We start from the raw sequence: 22071 nt of genomic DNA on the forward strand, positions 1-22071 counted from the left end.
AAATACATGAATAAGTGTGCCAGGCACCCTTAAACAAAGGATTTATTTTTTATTTATATATATATTTTTTGAGACGGAGTTTCATTCTGTCGCCCAGGCTGGAGTGCAGTGACGTGATCTCGGCTCACTGCAACCTCTGCCTCCTGGGTTCAAGTGATTCTGCTGCCTCAGCCTCCCGAGTAGCTGGGATTACAGGTATGTGCCATCATGCCTGGCTAATTTTCATATTTTTAATAGAGATGGGGTTTCACCATGTTGGCCAGATGGTCTCAAATTCCTGACCTCAAGTGATCCGCCCACCTCAGCCTCCCAAAGTGCAGGGATTACAGGCATGAGTCACTGGACCCAGTCAAATAAAGGATTTTTAAGGCCTCACATTGTCTGCCTGGTATTCTCTTTATTTCATAGGAGAGGAAATGAGATTAAAAAGATCAAAACCTGCCCAAAGTTACACAGCAACTGTAAGAGTTAGCATTAGGGCTGGTTTTGGTGGCTCATGCCTGTAATCCCAGCACTTTGGAAGGTCTTAAGCCCAGGAGTTCGAGACCAGCCTGTGAGACCCTGCCTCTACAAAATAATTAAAAACTTAGCTGGGTGTGGTGGCACAAACCTGTAGTCCTAGCTACTTGGGAGGTTGAGGTGGGAGGATCCCTTGAACCTAGGAGTTCAAGGTTACAGTGAGTTATGACCATGCCACTGCACTCCAGCCTGGATAACAGAGTGAAAACTTGTCTCTTAAAAAAAAAAAAAAATTAAAAATTAAAAAACAAATAGAGGATTACTATGTTCTGGAGATTGAACAGTGAACAAGATATATAGAACTTTTGGTCTAGGAAAAGCTAGATAGTTATGATCCACTGAGGTCTGTGCAACTTGAAAACGTTAAGATGTGTTACGAGAGCTCAGAGCAGGGCCACAGCCTAGCATGGGAGGGAGGGAGGACAGGAAAACTCTTGGAGGACATGGCGTGAAAATGAAGAGGGCTTCGCCAGGTGGAGGGTTGGGGGTGGTGGGTAGAGAATTAAGTGTCTTGGGATATTCTTTTTCTTGGCTTTTGTTTTGGGAATGAGAATGTGATGTGTTCCAGGAAGGAGCAGCAGCCCAATGCTGGCAGGATCCGAGTGCACAGAGAGAAAGGGAGTGTGTCCAGAGGGAAAAAGAGCCTCACGGGCCCTAGTCAAGGAATTAGGACTTGATCCCAAGGCTAGAAAAAGTGTTCAGGTTTGATCATCACATGTGTTGCACTCTGGACTTTGAGTCTCCCCTTCAGTGCAGCCCCTGTGGTGCAATGACGAGCTTGTATACCAGCGTTTTAGAGGCCAAATGCGAACTCTTCCTTCGAATCCAGGAACCAGTTTCAATCTTCAGAGTTGTGCACTAGTTTGTCTAAGAACTGTGGCTTGTTTGTGTAGGAGTGCCAAGGTAGACTCATTCTGGACCTGACACCTGGGATGGCTAAATGATAAACATCTATAGGATAAGTTAGGCATTAGGTGTTTACAATGTTTTAGAAGAATTTTTACGCCAGCAGAAAATGTTGGTATCGAGAAAAACACTAGGAAGTGGTACACAAATGTGTACATAGGAAGGTCCTAGTAATATAAGTCTCTATCTATCTAATCTATCATCTACCTACCTACCCATGTCTGTCTATCATCTATCATCTATCTGCATCTATCTACATCTATCTATCTATCTATCTATCTATCTATCTATCTATCTATCTATCATCTATCTACCTACCTACCTTTATCTGTTTGTCTATCTATCTATGTATCTATCATCTATCTACCTACCTACGTTTATCTATTTGTCTATCAATCAATCAATCAATCAATCATCCCTGGGGAAAACAGGACCAGGAAGAATTTTTAATGAACCGGTACTCCTTTTATAATCAGATAGTATGTTAAAGATTTCTTACCCTACCCAAAGACCCATGAGCACTTATGATTAAGAACAGAAATTTATTTCACACCATTGAAACTTCAAAAAAATCATTACTGGCCTTCACATGAGCTGTCTTTCGAGTTATCCATAATTTAAATAGAGGTAGGGACTAGAAAGACAAAACAACAAAAACCCAAAGGCAAAGTTATCAGTTAATACCAGCTGGTCCTTATCACAGCCATTCTCAAACCTGCACGTTCACTTGCAGCCTTGGCTCCTGCCTTCTTTAGAATAGTTTTCATGAGTGTTAGAAATGAACAATGTGGAATAGGAAACTTTGTTACGCTTTCAAGATTAAGCTAGTCCAAAATAACATCATTTGTGTGATCGGGAAGATGACAAATGCAGGGTGGGCTCTCAGTGCTCTGAGACAGTGTGTGTATATGTGGCTTAAATAAGCCTTTCAAACAGAAGACTTCTTCCAGAGTTTCAGATTCATTGCTGGCTGCTTAGAAAACAGCATTCACGGCCGGGTGCGGTGGCTCACGCCTGTAATCCCAGCACTTTGGCAAGCCAAGGTGGGCAGAATACCTGGTCAAGAGATCGGGACCTTCCTGGCCAACGCAGTGAAACCCCATCTCTACTAAAAATACAAAATTAGCCGGGCATGGTGGTGCATGCCTGTAATCCCAGCCCACTCGGGAGGCTGAGCCAGGAGAATCACTTGAACCTGGGAGACGGAGGTTGCAGTGAGCTGAGATCGCGCCATTGCACTCCAGCCAGGGCAACAAGAGCAAAACTGTCTCCAAAAAAAAAAAAAAAAAAAAAAAAGAAAAAGAAAAAAGAAAAAAAAAGAAAATAGCATTCATGGTTTAGTTTCCAATTCTGAAGTCTTCCCCACCAGAGGCCATCTAATGGAGTGTCCTGCTACCTGGGGGCAGAGGTCAGGGCATCTGCCGGTCCAGTCCATCCTCCACTTGCTTCCTGACCTTCACATCTGTGTCTGGGAGTTGGCCCCCAACGTGATATATGGGTTACTCTTTTCCAGGCTCTTTTTCTTTTCATCCTCATCAAATTGAGCTTCGATCTCTGCTGGGTTGATGTAAGTATAGAATCGAGTCATGATGGCAAAAATTATACAGACGACCAGAAGCAATGCAGCAAATAGAATGTACTCAGCCCACTGTGAAGAAATCAGAGTTGGAGCAGGAAAAAGAAAATAAAACAGGTCATATTGATGAATATACGGTGTGTACATTTCCTTGCTACATGCAGATGGAGAGTGCTTTGAAGTTAAATTATGGAAAATTAGTAAGCAGCCAATACAGATACAGTAGGGCCAGCTTTTCTTGAATGTCCCAGATAGATAGATGCTAATATAGACAACATGCTTTGAACAGCACTAAGGTACAGAAACAACAGACTTTGGGAAGATGAGAGAAAATGTCTGAAACGCTCAAGCCTTAAGACATATGGCTGGACCCTGGAAGGGTGGGAACTGAGAGAAGAGCAAGCAGTGCCCACGAGGGAAAAATGAATGTGCTGAATTCTAGCAAGTTAAGAGCACCATGTTCCCCCTTGGAAACACCTGGAGCTCATAAGCACACAGCATGAGCACATCTGCTGCTGGCACCTGGTGCAGGAAGTCATGAAACGGATGGGATAACAGCTCCCTTATGAGGTAGACACGCTACAGTGCAGAAGGAAAGAGTGTAAGTATCAGTAGAGCCCTCATTTAATTTTGGCTGGAAAAATTATAACCATCTCTAGGATGGCTTTAACTCCAGGTGTTATGAAAGTTTCAGGATAACATGTGTCTGCTTGGAGCTACTAAGCTGCATTCACTGAAGCTAGGAGAGATGTTTCCCTTGACAGTAAAACACATAAGGGTGACTTCAAGTTAAGCCATTCCGGCTATTTTGGTTATCAATTTCCAGCTGCGTTAACAACAAGTGGAAATAAGAAGAATCAGCAGGCCAGGTGCAGTGGCTCACGCCTGTAATCCCAGCACTTTGGGAGGCCAAGGTGGGCAGATCACGAGGTCAAGAGATCGAGACCATCCTGGCCATCCAGGTGAAACCCTGTCTCTACTAAAAATACAAAAATTAGCCGGGTGTGGTGGTGGACGCCTGTAGGCCCAGCTACTTCGGAGGCTGAGGCAGGAGAATCGCTTGAACCCGGGAGGCGGAAGTTGCAGTGAGCCAAGATCGCGCAACTCCACTCCAGCCGGGCAATAGAGTAACACTCTGTCTAAAAAGAAGAAGAAGAAGAAGAAAGAAGAAGAAGGAGGAGGAGGAGGAAGAGGAGGAGGAGGAGGGAGAGGGAGAGGAGGAGGAGGGAGAGGGAGAGGAGGAGGAGGAGGAGGAGGCAAAGAAGAAGGAGAAGGAGAAGGATCAGCAGATAGTTTGCTGTAAGGCTATTTGGGAACAGCCCTGGCTGGTCTGGCAGTTTAATCCAGCTATTAGCCCAGATGACCAGACAGAGCAGACAGGCCTAGGGAGAGCCACTGTGATGGCCATGAATAGGAAAGACAGAGGGATGTGCAATCTCCTCTCCCACGCCATACCTGTTTGCTGAACTGGCCCGCCCCTGCCACAATGAGCACGATGATGTTGCCAATAGCCACCGTCAGCAGCCATCCTGCCTGCAGCACCGACTTCATGTTGGAAGGAGCCTGAGGAAGCAAAGCAAAGTGAGTCCTGCTCCAGATGTCACCCTCCAAGCAGGAGAGCACAGCTCACTGATGGGCATTTAGTGAAGCAGAGCACCCTAACAATGCACACGAAAAGTCAGGTGGCCTCAATGTAAAAAGGATCATCACTTAAGTAACAAGACACCCACACACTCACAGGTGAGTAGACAAGAATCTCTGTGTTTCATGCTCCACATCCTTGCAAAGCTGTCCTCTTAGTTACATGGACACATCTACAGAGGAGCTGATCCTGTTTCTACAGGAGAGCTTCCAAGCGAAGCCACCCAGCCTGGCATAGTCTTCCCCTCAAATGCAGGCTGCCCTGGGCTGCAAGCTTGCCCTTCTGTGGCTTTCCTGCCACATCTCCAAAATATCTCTTCAAACACCTGTCACCTGTATTACAGTTATCTCCTTTATTAACCTGTGAGGTTATCACAGAAAGTGATTTTCTGACTCATCTTGGCTGTTTTACTATAAAAATTGATGGTACTAGGCATTGTGTGCTATAATGCCTATAACTATAGTTCTGACAACACAGTTCAACAATTAAGCTCTAATTTGGGTATCAATAAAACCTAGCTCATTAGTCTAACACACTTAAAAGCAGTAATTCTTTTAAACTTTTAAAAAAATTTTTTTTTGAGACAGTGTCTTGCTCTGTTGCCCATGCTGGAGTGCAGTGGTGCGATCACAGTTCACTGCTGCCTCGGACTCCTGGGTTTAAGTAATCCTCCTGCCTCAGCCTCCCAAGTAGCTGGGAGCACAAGCGTGCTCTACCATGCTCAGCTAATATTTTTTTTATTTTTAAAGCTAGACCTTATTTGGTGTGTTTACTGGGAGCTATAAAGAGACCTCAACCAAACCTATCGTGAGGACATAGACCTGTAATTGAGCTGTTTTATGAATGGTCGGTTACATTTGGTTGTTTCAGAAAGGAGAATCTGCTGACCTTTATCACTCTGGTAGCAGTCAGTAATAAATACTGGACGCTAAATGTCTAGGGTATGACTGTGGATCTATAGACACATATGAACACATGCTCTCGCAAAGCTGAAGAGAGTAATAATTCTTATTCAGTAAGGACAACACTTGTTGATCTCAGAGACCTTGCTCTACGGAAGATACCATAATGCTTTCTAGACTTTTAAAAAACATCGTTATCCCAGATTTAAATTAAGTCCCATCAGCATTTTCTGCAGGCAGGGGTATAGCAGATGGGTGGTAAATACAACGAACAAGAAACCTGAGAATATGAGAATTCCAGTCCCGTGACAGAGAAGACCACTTCGCCACAGGTGAGAAGAAAATACTGCGGGATTTGCAGAGCCATGTTAACTGTGTTGGCTGAAATATCTTCAAATGACTGCACTTCGGGGCAGCTGTCATCCTGCAGCAGTGAGGAAAAAGCAGAAGTTGAGATAGCTTCTAAAATAAAAATTGTTCGAACAGGTAAACTGAGTTTGACCTTCTAGGGTTACATCATATGATTTGTCAAGTACATACACATTTTAAACATAAGGCAACACTACATTTTACACTTGCGATGGGATTTGAAGATATGTTCACTAGCATTTTTCTTTCAGATAAGAGAGTAGTTTGGAAGTCATTTTAAAACACTGCCTTCTCTTTGAACTATGAGTTCCTTAAGTCCATGTTAATAGTCTATAAAGAGGCATCAGATATTGGTTAACATAAATTATTCTCCAGGGGAAGTCAGTCTGTTTAGATTCTTTCTAATGATTAAGTCAACAATAAGTTAAAGAATTAGCCAAGTGAATTAATTCTAAGCCCATTTAAAATACAGATCCTAATATCACTCTAGTTAAATCATTATGTCCTAAGTGCTTGTGAGTCTTCGGGTATCAATCGAGTTTGAGCAGATCTTCTGATACAATGAAACGAGTTACCAACCTTCCTTTGGACTAGATAGGTATAAGCACTACCAAATTCAAGGTAGTGAGTATGGAAATTAGGTTGACATTGTGGTGGAATCTCTGTTGAACTTATCGTGAAGCCTTTTCTATCAAAAGAAAGAATAATATTGGTTAACATTCTTGGCATTAAAAGTTTCAGTGTATTTTTTAAAGAAAAACTATTGAACCTTTGAGTGAAGCATTCAGTCTAGGTACTTACATGCCGGAAGGAAAAAACTGGTAGTTGCTGGCATTGTTGCTGCTGACATTTGCATAAATTTTCCCACTCATTGTGACAGTGATGAGCTCATTAAAAGTATTTACAAATCTGAAACAGAAAACCACCTGTCTTGTAACTGAACTAGAGAATAATATATTCTAGGTCACAGTTCATGCACCTGAAGTTGGGCAATACTCCCTATTTTGAAGGAGTTTAAGATGTTTTCAGAATATTTCTGGAGAATAAAGACAGACAGTGAAGAACCCTAGGTTTATCCCTGCTCACCCACTCACGAGAACACACCTAAAAGAATGTATTTAACGGTGTTTATACGTGCTAGGTACTGCTCTACATACTTTGTAAATCTAACCTAATTCAATACGTTAGGATATTAAGCAGGGACTGAAGTAGGTACTGGCCTCTTCCCTTCAGGAAGGTAGCCATGCCTTTGTGTTCCTTGTTTCAGAAACTTTATTTATTTATTTATTTATTTAGAGATGGCATCTCGCTCTGTCGCCCATGCTGGAGTGCAGTGGTGCAATCTCGGCTCACTGCAACCTCTGCCTCCCAGGTTCAAGCGATTTTCCTGTCTCAGCCTCCCGGGTAGTTGGGATTACAGGCATGTGCCACCATGCCCAGCTCATTTTTGTATTTTTAGTAGAGACAGGGTTTCACCATGTTGGCCAGGCTGGTCTTGAACTCGTGACCTCAGATGATCTGCCTACCTCAGCCTCTCAAATTGCTAGGATTGCAGGTGTGAGCCACCGTGCCTGGCCAAAAACTAGAGTTTGAGTAGTGAAAGACCAAAACGAGATGCTGCCTAGTTCCTAAAAGATAGACCCCAGTTCCTAAAGGACACCCCCCTTCTTTAGGGGTTGAGGAGGAAAGCCCACCTACTTCCTACCTCTAGGAGCCTCAGGTGGGGAAGGGCACCTGGGATTGGAGAGGAACAAGTGGGCCAACCCCGTAACAAGAGACAGATTTTTTAGTCTTTTTTAGAGATGAGGTCTTGCTCTGTTGCCCAGGCTAGAGTGCAGTGATATAATCACAGTTGAAAGCAGCCTCGAACTCTCAGCCTCAAGTGATCCTCCCACCTTAGCCTCCTGAGTAGCTGGGACCACAGGTGTGTGCCACTGTGCCTGGCTAATTTTTATTTTTATTTTGTAGAGACAAGGGTCTGGCTGTGTTGCCCAGGCTGGTCTTAAACTCCTGGCCTCAAGGGATCCTCCCTCCACAGCCTCCCAAAGCACTAGGGTTATGGGTACGAGTCACTACACCTGGCTGAGAGACAGCTTTAAGGAATCCCCTTCAGAGGGTGGAGGCCTGTGTGATCCTGGACTGACAGTGGTCAGCATCCTGCTGGAATCCAGCTTTGAATGGAATATACCCAATAAGACCGGCTTCCAGGTCCGAGGCTTCCTATCTCTACAAAGCCCACGAGGCTACATTTCACATGGAAGCAGTGAATCGTTTGCCTTCATAGGACCATACGGATGGTGAACAGCACGGATGGCTGATTACAGACCCCTTTCATAGCTGTTCCAGGCTATAGACGACCCTGAAACTCTCATACAACCCTAGTGACCAGGAGGGTGCTGCCAAAAACAAGACCAGTCAACTTTTCCTACCAAACACGTGAGTGAAGGCCGAGAGCAGATCATCCAACGCAGAGAACAGTAAGTCTTACCTCAGCAGTGTAAAGGACAATTTAACCTCTCCATCCCCAAAATATGGGGCCAAGGTTCATCAGCTTTGTGGCAACAAATAATACTGGTCAAATTCTAGGTGCTGGGAGAAAATATCTATGAATTAAACTCAGGTCCTGAAGTCCCGAGGCCTTCTCCTCGGTGTCATTTGATAGGTGATGAATACAGAAAATGGAGCCTGAGACAGATCCACACGGGCCTTAGCTAGAATTCACACTACTCTAGACTACAAGAGCTGCTCTTATCAAAGGTGAAGATCATCCACACGCAAGAGAGCGCGTGGGCAGAGTATGAGACCAGGAAGCAGAGCGCTGGGCCTGAGGCCTGGCTTATAACTTATCAGCCATCAGACTTGAGGACTCGGAGCTGCCTGGCCTGTGTCTTAGGGCTGGTGCAATAAGAAATGAAAACACAGTTCCGGGTCACTTAATGATGGGGATGGGGTCTGAGAAATGCGTCAGGAGGCGATTCTGCAGTGATGGGAACCTCACAGCGGGCACTCACCCACACCTAGACGGTGCCGCCTGCTATACACCCAGGCTGCATGGGTATGGCCTGTGGCTCCTAAGCTACAAACTTGTGCAATGTTGGCTGCCCTGAATACTGGAGGCAACTGTGACACAATGGTAAGGATTTGCACATTTAAACATGTCTAAACACTCCCATTCTTTCCTCCCCGGCCCCCTGGCAGCCACTCATCTGCCTTGTGTCTCTATGGCTCTGCCTGCCACTTCCTTTCAATGGAATCATTCCATGCAGGTCTCTGTGACCAGCTTCTCCCTCTCAGCATACTGTCTTTCGCATGCGTTCATATTGCGGCACGTATCCCCACTCCATTCCTTTTTTTTGTTTGTTTTGTTTTTTTTTTGAGACAGAGTCTCTCTCTGTTGCCCAGACTGGAGAGCAGTGGTGCGATCTCGGCTCACTGCAACCTCCGCCTCCTGGGTTCAAGCGATTCTCCTGCCTCAGCCTCCTGAGTAGCTGGGACTACAGGCACGTGCCACCACACCTGGCTAATTTTTTGTATTTTTAGTAGAGATGGGGTTTCACCGTGTTAGCCAGATGGTTTCAATCTCCTGACCTTGTGATCCACCCACCTCGGCCTCCCAAAAAGTGTTGTGATTACAGGCGTGAGCCATCACACCCGGCCACTTCATTCCTTTTTATGACTAACATTCCATCCTATGGATATACCACCTTTTGCCAGCTTTTGGGCATTGCATTTGTTTGTATGTTTTCTCTATTGTGTATAATGCTGCAATGAACATTCATGCACAAGTTTTTGTGTGGACATGTTTTCATCTCTTTGGGGTGACACCTCACATGTCACATTTGGCAGGCTTCCAAATTAACCACCTGGGGAAGGTCTCACAATGCATGGCTTACATCCTGTCCCTCAGTAGAGAGTCTTATTGTGACTCCCTCCAATCTTACTGTGTTGATATACTGATTAATACATAGCCCACTGACACTGAAAAGGACGCAGATTTGCTTCTGAATCATGATGTTTTACTGACTGTCTTGTGCTAAAACATTTTAGCCCATATGTTGTCATCTGTAGTCAGTGATCATAACCTCTGTATTATAAACTCCACTAAAAGTGGAAAGCTCAGGCCGGGCATGGTGGCTCACGCCTGTAATCCCAGCACTTTGGGAGGCTGAGAAGGGCAGATCATCTGAGGTCGGGAGTTCAAGACCAGCCTGATCAACATGGAGAAACCCCATTTCTACTAAAAATACAAAATCAGCTGGGTGCGGTGGTGCATGCCTGTAATCTCAGCTACTCGGGAGGCTGAGGCAGGAGAATCGCTTGAACCCAGGAGGCGGAGTTTGCGGTGAGCCAAGATCGTGCCACTGCACTCTGGCCTGGGCAACAAGAGTGAAACTCTATCTCAAAAAAAAGAAAGAAAGAAAGAAAGAGAGCGAGAGAAAGAGAGAAAGAAAGAAAATGGAAAGCTCTAATATGAGGAGTCCCCCTCTCTTCTAAACTTACCTTTTTTTTTTTTTTTTTAAATAAAAGATAGGGCCTCACTCTGTCACCCAGGCTGGAGTGCAGTGGTGCGATCATGGCTCACTGCAGCCTTGAACTCCTGGGCTCAAACAATCCTCTCATCTCAGCCTCCTAAGTAGCTAGGACTGCAGGAGTGCACCACATGCCTGGCTAATTTTTAAATTGTTATTTTTATAGAGAGGGAGTTTTGCTTTATTGCCCAGGTTGGTCTTGAACTCCTGGCCTCAAGTGATTCTCCTGCCTCCACCTCCCAAAGTGCTGGGATTACAGGCATGAGCCACCACACCCAGTCTTCCTAAACTTTCTTATAAGAGCCTTCCAACTTGCAGCAGACTCCGGGACATGCCCTACTTTGCTGATGTCTCTTCCCAGGCTGATCCTCACATTTGGCTTCCAATAAATCAAATTATTTCTGCCTCGACACCCTTAATTTTGGTCAACATGGTTATATACCTAGGAGTGAAACTGCTGAGTTATATAGTAAAACTCTATGATTAACATTTCAAAGAACTGCTTTTCAAAGTGGCTGTACCATTTTAGATTTCCACCAGCAGTGAATAAAGTTTCTAATTTTTATTCATTTATGTGTTTGTTTGAAGATGGAGTCTCACTTTGTCACCAGGCTGCAGTGCAGTGACACCCACATGGCTCACTGCAGCCTCGACCTCTCGGGGCTTAGGTGATCCACCCACCTCAGCTTCTCGAGTAGCTGGGACACACCACCATGCCTGGTTAATTTTTGTATTTTTTTAGGGACAGGGTTTTGCCATTTTGCTCAGGCTGGTCTTGAACTCCTGGGTTCAAGCAATCAGCCCACCTTGGCCTCCCAAAGTGCTGGGATTATAGGCATGAGCCACCATGCCCAGCTAAGAGGTCCAGTTTACCCGCATCCTTAACAATACTTGTTATTGTCTACCTTTTTTTTTAAAAAAAAAAAAAAAAAAGATGGAGTTTCGCTCTTGTTGCCCAGGCTGGAGAGCCACGGCACAGTCTCGACTCACTGCAACCTCCACCTCCCAGGTTCAAGCGATTCTCCTGCCTCAGCTTCCCAAGTAGCTGGGATTACAGGCACCTGCTACCACGCCCAGCTAATTTTTGTATTTTTAGTAGAGACGGGGTTTCACCATGTTGGCTAGGCTGGTCTCGAACTCCTGGCCTCAGGTGATCTGACCACCTTGGCCTCCCAAAGTGCTGGGAATACAGGCGTGAGCCACCGCGCCTGGCCTATTGCCTATCTTTCTGATCAGAACCTAGAAGGTATGCAGTGGTATCTCACTGTGGTTTTCATTTAAATTTCCCTAAAAACTAACAACTTTGAGCATATATTCATATGCTTATTGACTGTTTGGGTATCTTCTTTGAAGAAATATCTATTTAAATACGGTGCCCATTTAAAAACTTGGGTTGTCTTTTTAGTACTGAGTTGTGAGAGTTCTTTATGTTCTGGATATGAGTCCCTTCTCAGATATATGATTTGTAAATATTTTCTCCCATTCTGGGGGTTGTCCTTTCAATTCTTGATCACATCATTTGCAGCACAAAGGTTTTCCATTTTTATGAAGCCCAAGTTCTTTTTCCTTTTTTTCATCACTTGTGGTTTTGGTTTTCTTCTATAAATTTCATTGTTTCGGTTATGTGAAAGAAAGTAGAACCTCAGGACCCCAAAGTCACTGTGCTGGCAAGATGAATACAATTATATACAATTATAGCCGCGTTTAGTTACACTGCAGAGAAATTTGGGAACACCAAAGAGAAAGAAGATGCCGAAAGCTTGATGAGAAGAAAAGGAAACCAACCACAAAGATTGGCAGGTGCTTTTTTTTTTTTTTTTTTTTTTAAATCTTTTAGTCAAGACTCCAAAGTTATGGAAGAAAATGGTGTCCAGCCAACGAACAAAGTGTGAGAACACAAAAAGGCATTTTCAGGCAAGCAATGACTTGGAATTGATCTCATATTCCTCTTGACAAGATACTTGGCCATACACTGCCACAAAAGTAGAAAGAAGGCTGAGAAAGATGACATGAAATCCAAGAAAGAAAGGCATTAACCTGGCACACAGTGAAAAATTCTACCAGGATAGTGGTTCAGCAGGACGACAGAGCCAGTGCTCCCGTTAGCTCGAAGAATGTGCTGAAGAGTTGGTTTTTCAGGAGGAAAAGTGGATTCCCAGGATAATAGCATAATTAGGAAGCTGGTAACCTTGGAGACTGGGTAAAGGCTTATGTTTTTGTTAACAAGAGGCCAACTGGGTTACAGGGAAAAAAAGATGAAGCTGTGCAAGAAAGCCTTGGTGAAATGAAAGCAACCAAGACGGGCACTGCTGAACAATTCATCAATGTAATAGGAGATTCCAATGCCTCTGGACAGTCAAGACATTTTCAGTGGAGGGAAACATTTTCAAGGATATAAAGTAACATTTTCTCTTGCAGACTGATCACACTTTATGATGTTGTAAATATTATTTATAGGGTCATATTGTAAATCCTGTTTATGGATCTATTATTTAGACTCAGCCTAGCACAGGGAAAACAGAAACATAAATCTAATAAATATTAACAATGTGAAGCAAACAGGAGGTGAGATGAAAAGTAAAAGTTCATTTCACCACCATTTGTATTAGTAAGTTGTTTTTTGGTTTTGTTTTGTTTTTTTGAGACAGGGTCTCACTCTGTTGTCCAGGCTGGAGTGCAGTGGCAAAATCTTGGCTCACTGCAGCCTCCGCCTCCCGGGTTCAAGCATTTCTTCTGCCTCAGCCTCCCGAGTAGCTGGGATTACAGGCACATGCACCATGCCTGACTAATTTTTGTATTTTTAGTAGAGACAGTGTTTTACCATGTTGACCAGGCTGGTCTTGAACTCCTAACCTCAGGTGATCCATCCACCTCAGCCTCGCAAAGTTCTGGGATTACAGGCATGAGCCACCATGCCCAGCCAATATTAGTAAGTTAATAGACATGGTCCCAAAGTATACTTAAGTCTCTATTATTTTGTGTTTTAGTGCTAGCTCGTAAAAGCTAAAATCAGAAATTATCAAAGTTGTGCCTACAGGGGACTGGAGACTGGGGTTGAACGTTGAGGTGAACAGGAGAACTACTCTCATTGCCCCCAGTTTATTCTTATTAAAGATTTATTTATAGTAAATTGACTTTTGGGGTGTACAGTGCTATATAAATTTTAACATTATCTTGATTTATAAATACTGTCACAATCACAATACGTGGACCCCAAAATTGTGCTACCCCATAGTCAAACCTTTCCTCCACTCCTAACTCAAGCCAATCACTAACGTGTTCTGTGTCCCTGGAGTTTTTGGCTTTCTGCAAATGTCATGTAAATGGAATTATACAATTGTTCTGTCAATGCCACTTTTTTGGGGGGAGTGGGACTGGGCAAGAGAACAATTTCCGTTTTTAACCACAGAGCTACTGCAAAAGGAACCAGTGAGCTGTCCCTCCCTTTCCCTTCTCCACATCTCCAATCACAGGTGTGAGAAAAGGAACTCCAACCCAGGGCAGGACCAGCCCCTCCCCACACCCTCAGTGTTTAAGAAAGAAAAGTGTGTCATTTTTTGAGGCTGGCTTCTTCCACAGCACAATGCATTTGAAATGCACTCATATCATTGTATTCAGTCTGTCCCCTTTTATGCTGAGTGGTGGATGTTTATGCATCCCCTGTTGAAGGACATTTGGGTGACCCGCAATCTTCAGTGATTATAAACAGAGCTTCTGTAAACATTCATGTGCGGGCTTTTATGTGAACACATGTTTCCAGTTCTCTAGGGTAAATATCTAGGAGTGGGATGGCTAGTTCACATGGTGAGTGTTTACCTGTATAAGAAACTGCCAAACTGTTTTTCAGAGGGGCTACAGCATCTTGTCCTCCCACCAGCAATGCAAGGGAGTTCTGGGTGCCCGGCATCCTCACCAGCACTTGGTACTGTCAGGGTTAAAACAATTATTACAGCCACCTGATAGGTGTGTTGTGATAACTCACTGTGGTCTTCATTTATATTTCCCTTAGTAAGACCAATGCTATTGTTCATGCGCTTATTTGTCATGTGTATCTCCTTTGGTAACATATCTGCTCAAATCTTTTGTGTTTTTAATTGGGTTATTTAAAATTAAATTTAAATTAAGGTTATATGAATTTGCTGTGGAAGAAACCAGCCTCAAAAAGTTGCACACTGTATAATTCTCTTTACTTTGAGCTTTTAGAGTACTTAACTTATTTCGGATACAAGTTCTTTGTCAAATACATGATTTCTAAATATTTTCTCCCAGTTCGTAGCGAATCTTTTTATTCTCTTCAGACTGATATTGGCTGGGTACATGTGTTCAAATTTGTACTCACATCTTAGTGTAGGCCCAGCACAGTGGCTCATGCCTGTAATCCCAGCATTTTGGGAGGCTGGGATGGGAGGATTGCTTGAGCTCAGGAGTTTGAGACCAGCATGGGCAACATAGTGAGACCCCCACCTCTACCAAAAGTAAAAATTAGCTGGGCGTGGTGGTGCGCACCTTTAGTCCCAGCTACTTGGGAGGCTGAGGCAGAAGGATCACTTGAGCCCAGGAGGATGAGGCTGCACTGAGCTGTGATTGCACCACTGCATTCTAGCCTGGGCAGGAGAGCAAGACCCTGTCTCAAAAAAAAAAAAAAAAAAAAGTGACATTGACAGAACAAACATTTTTAGTTTTAGTGAACTCTATCAAGTTTTTCTTCTATAGATTGTGTTTTTGGTGTCATAGCTAAGAACCCAGGGTCACAAGAGGTTACATTTCTTGTATAAATTTTATAGTTTTATATTTTACTTGTAGATCTATAATCAGTTTTGAGTTTTCACATAAGATGTATAAGAATTTAGTATAATTTTTATATATGAATTGTGTATAAGATCTGAGGTTTAGGTCAAGTTCATTTTTTACGTATGAATGTTCAAATGTTTCAACACTGATTGTTGAAAATACTTCCCTTAATCCATTGAACTGTCTTTGCACCTTTGACAAAAATCAGTTGCTTGGGTCTGGATTATTCATTCATCTATGGGTCTTTTTCTTTGCCAAAACCATTTTGTCTTGATCGCTGTAACTTTACAGTACATTTTAAAACTAGTGGTAGTAAGATTCTTCCAACTTAATTCTTTTTCAAAATTATTTGAGCTATTCTAACTCCTTTGCCTTTCCATATACATTTTAGAAGCAGCTTTTTTATACCCATACAAATAATGCTATGATTTTGATAGGAATGGCAATAAACCTATAGGTCAACTTTAGGTTTGGAGAGAAGTGACACCTTTACTATATTAAATCTTTGGATCAGTGAACACAGCTGTCTCTCCATGTATTTAGCTTTTCACTAATTTCTTTCATAAGCAATTTTGTAGTTTTTACCACTCAAATCCTGCATGTTTTGTTAGATTTATATCTAAGTATTTCATATTTTGTAGGGGGAGATAGTACACACGAAATGGTTGTAAAATTTCAGATTCCAACTCTTCATTGCTAGCACACTGAACTGTGGTGGATTTTGTTTTTGTCCTGTGTCCCGTGACTTTTCTAAATTCACTTATTGACTCTAGGAGCTTCTTTTGGTAGAGTCCTGGGGACTTTCTGTATAGACAATTGTCATCTATAAGTAGAAATTTATTTTATTTATTTATTTATATTATTTTGAGACAAGGTCTCATTCTGTCACCCAGGCTGGAGTGCAGTGGCAGGATCACAGTTCACTACAGCCTCAACCTCCCCAAGCTCAGGTGATCCTCCCCTCTGAGACTCCTGAATGGCTGGGATTACAGGCACACACCACCATACTCAGCAAATTTTTTTTTTTTTTTTTTTTGAGACAGAGTCTCGCTCTGTCAGCCAGGCTGGAGTGCAGTAGCACAATCTCAGCTCACTGCAAGCTCCATCTCCCAGGCCCAAGCAATTCTCTTGCCTCAGCCTCCCGAGTAGCTGGAATTACAGGTGTGTGCCACCACGCTCGGCTAATTTTTTTTAATTTTTGTTACAGATGGGGTTTCACCATATTGTCCAGGCTGGTCTCGAACTCCTGGGCTCAAGAGATCTGCCCGCCTCAGCCTCCCAAAGTGCTGGGATTACAGGTGTGAGCCACCACACCCGGCCAATTGGAAATATTTTTATTTCTTCCTTTCTAATCTATATGCTTTTACTTCTTTTTCTTGTATCTTTGCTCTTGCAACCAGCGGATGTTTAATAGAAGTGGGGAGGGTGGAAAACTCTTACCTTGTTCCTGATCTTAGTGGAGAGCTTTCAGACTTTCACCATGAAGTATAATATTAGCTCGAGTTTTTGATGTCCTTTTTCAAGGTAAGGAAGTTCCCTTCTATTCCCAGTTTGCTGAGAGTTTTTGTCATGAATGGATGCTGAATTTTATCAAATGCTTTTTTTTTAATCAATTGATAGGATGATGTACATTTTCCTCTTTAGTTTGTTAAGATGGTGGGTTACATGGATTGGTTTTTTTTTTTTTTTGGAATATAGAGCCAGCCTTACATTGTTGGGACAAACCCTATCATCTCATTTCATATCCTTGTTACATTTGGACTTTACTATCGGTATGCATTACTTCTATAAGAAGCTGATAAAACTTAAATTTTAAAGAAATATACATACCTGATTCCATTTTCTCCTTTTTTTGGCTTCTGGTTAAGATCATCCTTTACCTGAGGGAGAAAACAGTAACATAAAAATATTTTCAAAATAATATTCATTAGAATGAGTTTAGATGAACATTTCAGTCTTTAAGAAGGTGGTATTGACACTTATCCTAGGAGCTAAGGACATGGTTACATTAGAAGAGCTCCGGAGGCTGGGCACAGTAGCCCACGCCTGTAATCCCAGCACTTTGGGAGGCTAAGGCAGGAGGATCACTTGAGCTTAGGAGTTTGAGACCAGCCTGAGAGACACAGCGAGACCTTGTCTCTATTAGAAATTAGCCAGGTGTGGCGATGCACACTTGTAGTTCTAGCTACTCAGAAAGATGAGGTGGGAGGGAGAATCATTTGTTGACAATGAATCTTGAGTCTGGGAGGTCAAGGCTGCAGTGAGCTGTGATCATGCCACTGCACTCCAGATGGAGCAACAGGTGGAGATCCTGTCTCAAAAAAAAAAAAAAAAAAAAAAAAGGGTTTCTGGGCCAGGAATGGTGCTTCATGCCTGAAATCCCAGAGCTCTGGAAGGATCTCTTGAGGCCAAGAGTTTGAGACCAGCCTAGGCAGCATAGTGAGATCCTGTTGAAAGTGAAAGAAAGAAAGGAAGAAAGAGAAAGAACAAAAAAATGGAAGAAAGGAAGGGAGGGAGGGATGGAAGAAAGGAAGGGAGGAAGGGAGGGAGGGAGGGAGGGAGGGAAGGAAGGAAGGAAGGAAGGGAGGGAGGGAGGGAAGGAGAAAAGAGAAGAGAAGGAGAAAAGAAAGGAAGGAAGAAGGAAGAAGGTCTCCGTTTCTTTAGCTTTGATTTTCTTTAAAGCTAACGTGAGCCTCTACAATTTTTGATCGTTGGCTGCCGGGCTTCCACAGAACACTACTCTCCAAAACTTTAGAACAAGCCACTCAGCAGCTCCCTAATTAAGCAAATGACCAAGAGTCTTAATTCCATGTTGCAGTTCCATAGAAGCTCACTTAAATGTACTTTACAGAATGTCCACAACCCTTTCATGTAGCTCAACTATACCTTCATAGCTGCTGCAGCTTTTTTTTTTTTTTTTTTTTTTTTTTGAGACAGGGTCTTGCTCTGTCACCCAGGCTGGAGCACACTGGCATGAACATGGCTCACTGCAGCCTCTACCTCCTGGGCTCAAGCAGTCCTCCCACACCAGCCACCTAAGTAGCTGGGACGACAGGCATGCACCACCACACTCAAATGTTTAACATTTTTGTAGAGACAGGGGTCTCACTATGTTGTCCAGGCTAGGTTTCATAGCTTTTTATGAGCGAATGACATATTTAGATCTCTGTATTTTCTCATCAAATATTTTGTATGTATAGTATTTTATTGCTTTTACCTGGTAGGCTTATTATACTTTTTCAGAGACTGCTCTAATTTTCTGACTATTTAGTGCAAATTTTTAAATTCAGTGCAATTATATATTTTAAACTCTCTGAAAAAGTCCCTGAGAATTCACATATGTACTCTGTGTGACTTCTGTACACACACGCACATCCGTGCACAGACCCCATACAATGTCCAGAGGTTGTCTTTTTAGAAATTTCAATTAATATTAGCTTTTCCTATCCACCAGTCATACTTTTATTGGAAGTCTGACTGGTGTTTTTGAAGTCTTGTGTTTCAGAAGAAGGAAGAAATTGAGGATGATCTAATATAATACTATATGGGAGTAAAACAAAGTCACACCATAAAAATTTGGGCCTCCAGTATCACAAACAGCAAAGAGTCAACTGTAAGTGTTCACACACTTACCACCAGGTAGTGATTGGGGGCCCACACTAGAAGTGTGTGGCGCTGGCCCTGCTTGAAGTCGTCAGTTACGGCAGTGACTGGTGATCCAGGAGAAGAAATATTTATACTTGTCAGTTTGTTTACATCAAAAGTCATATATGCATTTGTCTATAGAGGGAGGGAAAGAGGCATAGTTAATATCACAGTCTCAGCACTATGCAACTGAACACTGGAACAGCAGTTATCTGACATTCCACATTTCCAAGTTCATGTTCATAGATATCAAAAAATGCCTGTGGGGAGTTGGCAATTATTTGCCTCAGCTTCCCACCCTCTCTTACAGACTCTGTCTTGAGGTTTTTAGTACCACCACAGGAACAACACTTTTTCACCAAGAATCTTATTTTTATTTTGTTTTTATAAAAATAAATACTATGAGACTAATTTCTACTGTTAGGCAAAGAACAGCATCAGGGCAAAAGCAACAGCCCTGGGGAAAATCAATACTGGGCTGCTCCAAGCATTAGGAATCGGGCTTTTTGTTTTTACCTTCAAGATTATTAGTTTGGCAAGGTCTAAGGTTGCGGTGCTCAACCATGGCTAAACAGGAACGAGACTGGCTAAATCTCAACACCTCTGGGGCTAGGGCTGGGCGCGGTGGCTCATGCCTGTAATCCCAGCACTTTGGGAGGCTCAGGCAGGCCAATCTCTTGAGGGCAGGAGTTTGAGACCAGCCTGACCAACAGGGCAAAACCCTGTCTCTATTAAAAATACAAAAATTAGTTGGGCGTGGTGGTTTGTGCCTGTAATCCCAGCTACTTAGGTGGCTAAGGCATGAGAATTGCTTAAACCCAGGAGGCAGAGGTTACAGTGAGCCAAGGTAGTGTCACTGCACTCCAGCCTGGGCTACAGAGTGAGGCTCTGTATTTAAAAAAAAAAAAAAAAAAAAAAGATCTGTGGGGCTGGGACCTGTGTATCAAAATTTTCAAAGCTCTCCAGGTGATTCCAATATGGGCTGGAGGTTGAGTACCACGAATCCAGATCAAGGGTGATCTAGAGCAGGGTTTTCCATCCTTGGCAGTGTGAACATCTGGGCCAGGTAATCTTTGTTATGGAGGGCTGCATGTCAGCATCCCTGGCTTCTACATGAGATGCCAGCAGCATACTCCCAGTTGCTACAACAAAAAATGTCTCCAGAGATGGGCAAATATCCCCTAACATCAAAATCACCCCCAGTTTAGATCCTTGATCTGGTGGTTCCAGGCTCCAGCAGCGGCAGCATTCCTGAGAGCTAGTTAAATGCAGCATTTCAGGCCTGCTGATCAAGAATCTGCATTTTGACCAGGTATGGTGGCTCACACCTGTAATCCTAACACTTTGGAAGGCTGAGGCAGGCAGATCACCTGAGGTCAGGAGTTCAAGACCAGCCTGGCCAACATGGCAAAACCCCATCTCTACTAAAAATACACAAATTAGCCAGGTGTGGTGGCACGCACCTGGAATCCCAGCTACTTGGGAGGCTGAGGCAGGAGAATCGCTTGAACCCTGGGGGCAGAGGTTGCAGTGAGCTGAGATCACACCACTGCACTCCAGCCTGGGTGACAAAGCAAGACTCCACCTTAAAAAAAAAAAAAAAAAAAAACCTGCACTTTAACCAGCTCCCTGGGCGATCTGCATATACAACACACAACATAGTGTGGAACACACTGGTTTAGAGTACAGCCAACATAAGATCAAGATCCTTAGTTCACTTCCGGGCTGGCCTTGACATTTATACAAGGACCAAGAAAAACAGCTTCTCTAAATTCTTTTATAACTGGGGTCAGAAGATGAAAAAGAAAGCAGTATTTCCTTTTACTTACTTGAGACAATCGGTCAAGTGTCACCATCTCTCCAGGAAGAGATATATTCATGGTATTGTTTCCTATATTCAAAACTTTGATTTGGATTTCGTTTCCGTTGGGGAAGACCGGAAGAGTTTTCTGAGCAAAATAAAAGAAAATTGGCAATTAGGTCTTCAATACAACACGGAAAATCATCTTAACCCTGGCATGGGGGCACTTTACCCCAGCTGTGAAAAGCTGTGCTGACTGAGACACGCCAGGTGTCTCCCACTAAGCTGCCAATCACAGACCCCATGGCACCCACAGAAATGACTTTTGTATGGAATATTGAAGTGATATGGTTTGGCTGTGCCCCCACCCAAATCTCATCCTGAATGGTAGATCCCATAATTCCCAGGTGTTGTGGGAGGGACCCAGTGGGAGATAACTGAATCATGGGGGCGATTTCTCCATACTGTTCTTTGTGGTAGTGAGTAAGACTCACGAGATCTGATGGTTTTATAAGAGGAAACCCCTTTTGCTTCGCTCTCATTCTCTCTTGCCTGCCGCCATGTAAGATGTGGCTTTCACCTTCTGCCATGATTGTGAGGCTTCCCCAGCCACGTGGAACTGTGAGTCCATTAAACCTCTTTTTCTTTGTAAATTACCCTGTTTTGGGTATGTCTTTATCAGCAGCGTGAGAATGGACTAATACACGAACGAATCAGAAAGATGCTGCTCTTAGTCTTATCTAGCCACTTCCAGGCCAAAGGATGCCAGGATACAAAGCCGAATATCTGCGGGCTCCGAGTCACTATAACCTAAACGAATATCCTTCTTGTCGTGACACCTGAGATCTACCGTCACCCGACTCCAGTGTTCTCCTGTAAGTCTGGAAGCCCCGTCCCCAGCCCTAGACGCAGCAGTGTACACATCTCACAAATGTCTGATGCCCTCCTGCCTCCGTACCTTTGTTCAGAGTTTTTGTGTTTTTTCTACAATGCCCTCTTTCAAAACCCAGTGTCACTGAAGCAATCCATGTCCACCTTAGCCCACAATTCATCTTCCACAAAGCTGGCTATGTCCAAGAGGAGCATTGAGTACAGCCAAGTTCATGGCGGCACTGTTCACAACAGTCAAAAGATGCAGGCAACCCAAGTGCCTGTCGAAGGTGAATGGATGAACAATGTGGTGTATACACACAATGGGATTAGTATTCAGTTTACAAAGGAAGGAAATTCTGACACAGTCTACAATAGGAGGAACCTTGAAGACAACATGCTAAGTGAAATTAGCCAGTCACAAAAGGACAAATACCATCTAATACCACTCATAGGAGGTGCTAGAGTAGTCAGATTCATAGAGTCAGAAAGTAGAATGGGGGTTGATGGGGCTAGGGGAG

The 22071-nt window shown here is 43.3% G+C and overlaps 1 protein-coding gene across 1 annotated transcript in view; it reads right to left on the bottom strand.

Annotated features, from left to right (window-relative positions):
• Positions 1-1953: 1953 nt before the first annotated feature.
• SLC15A1 (solute carrier family 15 member 1) overlaps positions 1954-22071 on the bottom strand; it is a 39034-nt gene continuing 18916 nt past the window's right edge. Inside the window, 8 exon segments of the mRNA XM_021929733.2 lie at positions 1954-3073; positions 4457-4564; positions 5826-5969; positions 6494-6602; positions 6716-6823; positions 17065-17114; positions 18868-19014; positions 20709-20828. Coding sequence (XP_021785425.2) covers positions 2882-3073; positions 4457-4564; positions 5826-5969; positions 6494-6602; positions 6716-6823; positions 17065-17114; positions 18868-19014; positions 20709-20828 — 978 coding nt within the window. The 3' untranslated portion in view covers positions 1954-2881.

Source organism: Papio anubis, chromosome 15 (genome assembly GCF_008728515.1).
Source record: "Papio anubis isolate 15944 chromosome 15, Panubis1.0, whole genome shotgun sequence".
Classification (NCBI taxonomy): domain Eukaryota; kingdom Metazoa; phylum Chordata; class Mammalia; order Primates; family Cercopithecidae; genus Papio; species Papio anubis.